This window comes from Lutjanus erythropterus, chromosome 12 (assembly GCF_056507025.1).
Source record: "Lutjanus erythropterus isolate fLutEry1 chromosome 12, fLutEry1.hap2, whole genome shotgun sequence".
Classification (NCBI taxonomy): domain Eukaryota; kingdom Metazoa; phylum Chordata; class Actinopteri; order Lutjaniformes; family Lutjanidae; genus Lutjanus; species Lutjanus erythropterus.
The window spans coordinates 35589374-35598234 of NC_139328.1; the positions used below are offsets into that span (position 1 = coordinate 35589374).

Consider the following 8861-nt stretch of genomic DNA (forward strand, 5'->3'; position numbering starts at 1 on the left):
CAGTGGCTGGCTAACAGTAATGTGTTCATATTTTTCAGTGCAATACAGTAAAAAAAAAAAAAAAAGAAAAGAAAGCATGGACATGTTGTCAATAATGGTTTCATTGTGATGCATCAGTGTTATTTAGCATTAGCCTCTGCCCACTTGTGACTGGATCACTGAGACACATGTTAATAGCAGGTGTGAACAGGTCCTCTGTGTCTGATGGATGTGTTACTATGCAGCCGTTTGCTAACACTTCATATCAGCTTAAGGTGATCATATCAGTGCCATGTCTTTAGCTTGTTCTGCTGCCCCCAAGTGACCAAAAATACATCCGTAATAGTGTCAAAACTCCTGTTTTTAATGTTTTACCTTTGCTGCATGTTTAACACCCTGATCCAACCTGTACAGTCAGTCTAAACTTACCTACTTACTCTCTGCCCTCCACTTTCTCTTCTTCAGTAATTCTGAGTTTAGTTCAGCAGCCTGCAAGTGGCTCTTTAGAGATTGTTCAGTCAAACAGAATGAGTTCCTGCTTCACTGCAGTCAGATGATTCAGGAGATTCACAGGAGCGGAAGGACGAGGTTTCCCGCCCACAGAATCACAAAAAAGGCGAAGAACGACTTTTTCTGTCTCTCATCATCATCATCAGTTCATTTAACCATCAACTGTGGTTTGATTTTTGCACTGGAGTATTTTTGAAGAATTGTTCAGCTAGACAGACATAAGTATTTGGGAATTGGGACTACAAAGCATCATGGTGGGTGACATTAACCTAGATTATTCACCATGGTGACAAACTAAAAGCTGGCAACACTGGACTTGAATCAGCTGCAGTAATTGGAAGTTATAAGTTGGATTTTTCATCACCGTGGTAACAGGGGGACTGAATCCACCATGCTGTACTTCCAGGTGGTGATCCTGGCGGGTACAGTGATGCTGGTTTATTACTGTGAGTTCACGGACACGTTCAGTCCAGCAGAGCAGGGCTTCATCTGCAGAGACCCGACTTTAACCAGACCTGATCCTGGACCCGAGCAGGACAGCCTCATCCAGCCCGTCATACTGTACTCTGTGGTGGGAGGGCTGCCTGTCGTACTGGTGAGTCCAGCTGTGATTTAACACACGTTTTCTCTGTTGGGATGAAGTTCTAATGATGCCACTAGACAGAGAGCTACAGAGAGGCCGTACATGTTAGGTGCAGTCAGAATTTTTTAACATTACTTGGCTATGTCTTTATATTTACATAAAATGATATGAACATGGACAGATTATGAGACAAACAGGACCCTGGACACAGGATGTAAAAGACCCCCAGCCCTCCTTTACCAGAGCACACCCAAATTTAAAGAGACACAGTTTATCTTTTAAGTCATTTTGCCAGACCTTGTCAGTTTTGTGTCCTTTTGCAAAGACGCAAAGTAACAAAGTACATATACTTCATTTCCTATAAAGAAGTAGTTTTTTATATATTTGTACTTTACTTGAGTGCTTATTTTTTCTTTTTACTTTTATTCCCTACATTTTAACAAAAATATGTGTACTTACATCTTACTCCTTACATTTTCAAAACAGGCCTGTTACTTTAGTTTTAATGTATGTGAGAGGAATTGATTATTTTTATTTCATCATTTCATCATAGCATCATAGCTCGCTGCCTTCCCAACAACAAGTCTGATTTCAACCCAAAGGGATGGAACAATAACACATAGAAAATATGATTCTTCTGTGTATCTATCAGTACATATCACGCATGACAGATGTAACAAGATGAAAACAATGTAACTACACAAATGGATGTAACAGAACGTAACAAGAAGAAATCAACGCAACAAGATGTAACAAGGCAAACAACTACGTAAAAGACTATCAAGATGAAAAAGACATAACAAGACAGAAAACTGGGTAAAAGATGCATCAAGAGAAAAAGAAAAAAGACAAAAGACAAAAAGACAAAATCCATCCATTTTCTGTAACCACTTATTCCATAAGGGTCGCGGGCTGCTGGAGTCTATCCCAGCTGACATTGGGCGAGAGGCGGGGTTCACCCTGGACAAGTCGCCAGTTCATCACAGGACACATAGACAGACAAACACTCACACTCACATTCACACCTACGGGCAATTTAGAGTCACCAATTAACCTAGCATGCATGTCTTTGGACTGTGGGAGGAAGCCGGAGAACCCGGAGAGAACCCACGCAGACACAGGGAGAACATGCAAACTCCACACAGAAAGGCCCTGATCCAGCAAGCCGGGGATCGAACTCAGGACATTGGTGTAGGACCATGATGTAGCAAGTCCTGCCTATGTTAAAGAGCTAACTAAGACATAACATGACAAAAAATTATGTGAGAAGATAAAAAGATGTAACAATACAACAAACAATGTAGCAAAGCAAAGCAACAAAACAAAACAAATAATTTATAAAATAAAATAAAATAAAATATCTGTAGTTCTATTTGAGCAAAGAATGTGTGTACTTTTGCCACCTCTGTCCGTTTGTGATATTTTTGTGTCTCTGTAGTTGTTTTGTGTCTCTGTGTAGTCAAATGATTGATTTTGTAGGGAAGTGTTAACTGTTACTGTCAGAAAGACTCTGTGACTGTCCTACAGGAACACGCCCAGGGGCCAAAGGTGTCAGGAGTGCTGGGACCCAGAGAGTCATTCCCGTTTTTAATTCTGTTTCAGATTTCAGGTGTGGAGCTCGTCATCTTCCTCCTTCACTACAACTCCAACAACCTGTACGACCAAGATAAGGTTGTTGTCATGGGTGACTGTTGCTACGTGAACCCCATGGTGCGCAGGACCTTCCGTTTCCTTGGTAATCTAACTACAAATATTGTACTAAAAAAATATAACCCTATTATTTTCTTATTTATAATTAAACATTTCTTGTGGTTTAATCAAAAGACCCATTTTGATGATCATCAGTCAGTGTCATTCAGTGATGACTGTCATCATGTTTTTCTGTAGGTGTGTATGTCTTTGGTCTGTTTACAACAGACATCTTCGTCAACGCAGGTCAGCTGGTGACAGGAAGTCTGGCTCCTCACTTCCTGTCTGTTTGTCAGCCCAATTACACCGCTCTAGGCTGCCAGGACGCGGCGCTCTTTGTCAGCCAATCGGATGTTTGTACCGGTGACCCTGATGACATCATGAGAGCCAGAAAGAGTTTTCCCTCCAAAGAGGCTGCACTGAGTCTGTACACAGCTGTTTACCTGGCGGTGAGTGGCTCTCTTTAATGGAATGGAATGAAATATACCAGTTTAACATCACCACTGCTGAACACCATAAAACAACCACACAGTAAAATGATCCTCCTCTTCAGATGTACGTCATGTGCTGCGTCGGGACCAGAGGAGGTCGTCTGACTGGCCCCCTCCTCAGTCTCTCATTGGTCAGTCTGGCTGTGCTGACAGGCATCAACAGAGTGGCCGAGTACAGAAACCACTGGAGTGACGTCATCGCAGGACAGGCCATCGGGGGAGCTATCGCTGTCTTTCTGGTCAGCTGTCACTCAGCTGGAGCGGCACATGCATGCATTAATCTAATTACCATTTAAAAACTTAAGTTGAGAATTTTAAAAAGATTTTTTTTTTTAATTTATGTGAATTCTTGAGCACAATTAGATTTAAAATAAAAAAAAATCTAATTCCTAATCATGTGGCCTAGATGGCTGCAGCCCAGTGTTTGAGAATGGTTGACTAAAGGGCCAGTTTGGATTTAAAGTAACGTGTTTAAAACACTTAAGTTACACAATACTACAAACTAACTAAATGATCGAGGCAGTGATAGACCAGCAAAAAAATACATTTGAAGAGCTCAACAGGATTATCTCTCATAACCAGGTCATGATTTCTGGAAAGAGACATGGCTGTTCAATTTTTCAAATGTTACATAGCTTCCTACGCTAGTACTCTAGTAAATAATCTTCAGACATTGTCTGCAGCTAATCTGTTTTTCACAAAACCAGTTTAGAATTTACTGGGTTTAATCGAGGAGTTTTTGTAAATAATTTTATATCAGAATTCAACATCCAGCACACTTAAATAGAATTTGCTTGCTTCATCTGTAGTTCTGCTACAGTCAGAACAACTCGTCTTTTCCAAGATTACCAAGTAATGATTCTGATCAGGACTGAACTAAATATGCCAATCAACAGTCTCATTTCCTAACCTTTACATATGACTGTCAATGTGAATGTAATAAAGGGAAGAGGCAGGGAGAGTCTGAAGAAGCCAAAATGACAGAACTGTGTAGAAATCTGAATGAATTTAGAGGGTTGATCATTTTAGAAATCAATAAAGCCATTAATAAAATCAATAAATCGGTCAAATAAATCAAACACAATCCAAGTATTTAACACTTCAGTAATCCTTACATTTGAGGTTATTATTTAGTCACTTTTAACTCTGATTACAGTACAGATTTTTAAATAAATGACTTCCCTCAAATATGTTACATGTTAAGGTGGTTTTTAAACGAAGCAGAGAATGTGAGCCTGTTGTCAGAGGGTCAGAGCAGCACTCTGCTCGAATAAAAACTGCTCTAATGGACTAACTTGCTGCAGGACACCAGTTGTTGTTGCTTGAATGAACCTGAATTCCTCTTTTGTGCAACACGCCATGCACAACAGTCCTGACTGGGACAAAAAGCTGGGTCACACAAACAATCCAAACAAACATGATGAAGCTCTGGCTCCCTGCAGCACAAGAAAAAGATCCCCTAACACTCTGTGTCCTGTTAGCCTCACTATTTTGTTGTATGACTCTGTTTATGTATTTTCCTTGTAATATACAAATTTTTTTGGTCACGTAAAAAGGCAGATTTGTCCTAAAAATCATTATTTCAAATGATTAAAATAACTGTCTAGGACTGTCAGTAATGTCTCTTCTCTGTCTCTGTCCAGGTGGTGTTTGTGGTTCAGTACTTTAGAAAGAGACGTGTGATGTCTCAAAGTCTGTCAGATTCAGGCACAGCAAACACTGATGAGGCTTCACCCCAAGTTAATCACACCATGGAGAGCAGTGACAAATACACTGTTGCACAGGTAAAGCACACATATTACACTTCTATACATGAAGGTGTCACTTTTCAGTTTTCTGACATGACATAACTTGAAAGTAAAAAAACGTGAAGCAAAAACACTTAAGTAAAAGAAGTGTCCATCACAGAAGTTTCAACAGTTTTTCAAACAATGATAATATCATTGTTTCATTATCATATCAGTGATAAAGTTCTGCTCAATGTACAATTTCTGTTTCATTATGGAGTCATAGGAGTGCTGAGTGCAGGAATTAATATGAATCCAGGATTCATGTGTGCAGCAGTTGATATTCTGAGCAGGAAGGCCCGCCCAAATCCAGTTGATTGACAGCTAGCTCCTTCAAGGAATAGCAACAGGCATATGAAGGGAAAACAACAATAAAAGGATGATAATAAATAAATGACATTAGATAAGAATAAATACATTTTAAAAATATACTGAAAATATTTTCTATAATTTATTCATTTGTTTGCAAATATATATGTATTTTTAAATATCTAAATAAATATATACAGAAATAAATGAACAAATACATGAGAACATAAATGAAAATACTGATTATTTTTTATTTGCCTTTATATTTACGCATTTATTTATTTATTATTTTATTTATGTCTCTTTATGTTCACACATTATTATTCCTTTTATTTATTTATTTTATATTTTCATATTTTAAATTAACTTATTTATTCTTTTATTTATTTCTCTTTATATTTATATGTTTAATCTTTTATTTATTGTTTTGTTTATTTCTCTCTATATTTACACATTTATTTATTTACTATTTATTTTTCTTCATATTTACACATTTTTATTTACAGGTTGATTCTTTTAATGTCATTTCTTCAAATGAATATATAGGCCATTTTTTGATTTAAATATTTTTATTTTGTGCTCCTATAGAGCCCAGGATCCATCCCAGAAGTCACATGACTATGACCGCCCTCCCCCACATGACAGAGGGGAAATGGAAGTCACCTCATCTACGCCACACCTCGAGTTTCATATCTTTATTATTGTAGCCTCTTTGTTTGTACGATCCTTGTGCAGCATTTGAAAATCATTCAGTCAAACTACTGTGATTACTGTGAACTACTGAAACTACATAACTACATGCATCTGCTTTATATCTGCTGCTTTAATTTACAGGACAGTCAGCGGTGCTGTTCTCTCAGAGTGAAATCTGGCACTTAAAAAAGTTACAAGTTAGAAAAAGATGCAAAATAAGCAAAAGAATGAATCAAAAATGTGGTGCTGATTTTGACATCAGACAAAAGACTTTTTAATAGTTTAATTATAACAAAGCATATGAGATTTTACTGCTCTACTGTAAATGATGGTACATGCAGCACCCTTACCACAAACAGACGCAAACAACTACAAACACTTCATGTCTAATATTTGATGCCGTAAAACGGCATAACATTAATTCATTTTATACATCAAAGAGTATAGTAGCAATCCATAAGTTACAGGGTTTTAAAGGGAAAACTGTGTAAAATATAGTTAATATTTTATATATATATATATATATAATAAAATAGTTGTATGTGTGGTTAGTTTCTCTCCTGTTGTCTATGACTCATGGCAATAAGACAAGATTTTCTCCAGCAACAATATTCATAGTCATTCTTTATTCCAACAACTGATATCCTTCATGTCGTCTTAACATGGTAGTTTGGTTTCACAAACAGAAACATTTTGTTGTTTTGGTTTCATACAGCTTTATTTTGTGATTTTTATTTTTCCCAGTTGTGGAGATACTCCTTATGGTTTAAATAAACTCTACTTAATATGTGCATGTTTGACAGTACAGTGTTATGTGTTACTTCAAACTCACAGGCCAGCAAAGAGATTTCATTATTTTTGATACATTTACTGTGTTTTGTCCTTCATGTTGCTCATGTTCCAATAAGTTCTACTGTACATCTAAACAGCCACAACTGAAGGCCAGGGGGAAAATATGTATTTTTGATTTTGGGGTGAACTGTCCCTTTAAACTAGTAGTTCAACTACATTTAGCAGTAGCTTGCTAGTAGTTCAGCTACATTCATATTTGCATAGCGATTCAAGTAGTTAAATTACTTTGTCATTTTTTCTGTAGTTAACCACTGAAGTGACAAACTATTTTGGGCCATAACTGTACAGTAGAATTTATGTTTTTATTTATTCTATTTTTATTTTATTCTATTTTATTTTATTTGACCATGCTTCTCTAGTGACTGATAGACATCCTATACAAAACCAAAGCTGACATTTCTTGCTCTTTCTTATTAATAGTGGAGTATCTTATTTTTGTGTTTTTTATGTGACCTGTTAACAAGTGGATACTTTTACAATAAACTCAGTTGACTGTCATGTTTGCTGGCAAGTGACTTTCGTTTTTGTAGTTTTTGTATTTTGTATATTTTGTTAAAATTGTACATTGTCGATGTAATACTTTCTTATGAAGTAGCTTGAGCTACATTTTCTACGAAACCTTAGTTAACTTAACTCTGGCTCTTCTGAATTTGCTGTAGTTTTCTAAAAATGTAAATATGTAATTTTATTTTATATATATTATTTAGTGTCATACTGAAGTGGATCTTGACTTTAGTTGTGATGTTGTTATGGTTGAATGATTTCAGATCAAACTCATGCTAAATATCCGAGTCATTCCTAATTTTTTTCTTATGATATATAAACAGATATATGGTGTTTAAATGTGTTTCAGTCTTTGATTTACCTGAGACAACTTTTTATTTAACTTTTAATTATTTGTCCATCCAGTAATATAACTTTTTTTTTGTTGGTGATGTTTGAGTTTCTGAAAATACAAAGAGTCAGACAGGTTACTGCTTAAGTCAGTGCTTCAAAATTAAATGCAATTTCTGTTTTAATTACACTTCACTGTGCTGTCTTGATTCTGCACTCACTGCATTATGATTTCAGTTTTAACCAAATTCTAAAGAAAAGACTCTTTGAATAATAATCTGCATCAATAATCTATAATGATAACTCTGATACAAATGAGAGTAACTGAGGGACACTTCTGAGTGATGATCATGGTCGTTTTACTGGTTTCTGCAAGACTGTAAATGTGACCATTGAAAATGCTGAGGAGCAGTCAGTCAGTCAGTCAGTCAGTGTTTATCCATTAAATGATGCAAGACTCCCATCTGCTGCACGCTGACTTCACTGCAGCTGACTGATGCAGACAGCAGTGTCAGCAGATAAAAGATTACTGAAATATCAAGCTTGAGTAATGCTAAATGTTCACTATTAGACATGCGCCAACATAAAATACTTGATAGTGTTATTATTATTACAGTATCATCACAACTACATACTGCTCAGAAATGAAACCATTCAGCTGTCTTATGACTTACAATGAGTTTATAATGCATGCATATCTTCAATGCATTATTTATTGTAAACCGTACATAAAAAAAAGTACGTGGATAATCTGAAATAAACAAAATAACCACTTGTTTCAACTTTAAAACATGCAGTATCCCTTATGACCATCTAATGTTTCTATCAATGCACATACCAGAACATATTCTAGATATGATAATTGACTTTACATCCACAATAAAACCAATGTTTTTGTTCTTCAGAGGACTGATATTGAACTGCAACATAAGTCATTTCCATCAATGTGGTGGAAAAAAGATCCTGTCAGTCAGAGGTGTGCCTTTTTTTGTCAGCAAAAGACCCTTTAAACAACAGACAATACTGTATAGTCATGTATGTCCCGGGAATAATTTGATGTAGCATGGTTTTTATACATTTCTACTCAGTTATGTGAAAGAACAAATCAAGAGAGATGTATTAGGAAGACATTAG

At 36.2% G+C, this 8861-nt stretch overlaps 1 protein-coding gene across 1 annotated transcript; it reads left to right on the plus strand.

The window, feature by feature from the left end:
• Positions 1 to 566: 566 nt before the first annotated feature.
• Positions 567 to 7811, plus strand: LOC146318402 (phospholipid phosphatase-related protein type 5-like). Its single transcript, XM_084732086.1, has 6 exons — positions 567 to 1084; positions 2675 to 2807; positions 2960 to 3210; positions 3315 to 3491; positions 4896 to 5036; positions 5937 to 7811. Exons 1-6 carry the CDS (start codon positions 881 to 883, stop codon positions 5964 to 5966), a joined length of 936 nt encoding a protein of 311 aa, XP_084588212.1. The 5' UTR covers positions 567 to 880; the 3' UTR covers positions 5967 to 7811.
• The last annotated feature ends 1050 nt before the right edge of the window (positions 7812 to 8861 follow it).

Bases quoted from the DNA above. Each gene is read 5' to 3' on its own strand.
- LOC146318402 (XM_084732086.1), top strand. From the start codon at position 881: ATGCTGTACTTCCAGGTGGTGATCCTGGCGGGTACAGTGATGCTGGTT. The intron at 1,085-2,674 runs GTGAGTCCAGCT...ATTCTGTTTCAG, and splicing joins GAGGGCTGCCTGTCGTACTG to ATTTCAGGTGTGGAGCTCGT. The intron at 3,211-3,314 runs GTGAGTGGCTCT...CCTCCTCTTCAG, and splicing joins ACACAGCTGTTTACCTGGCG to ATGTACGTCATGTGCTGCGT.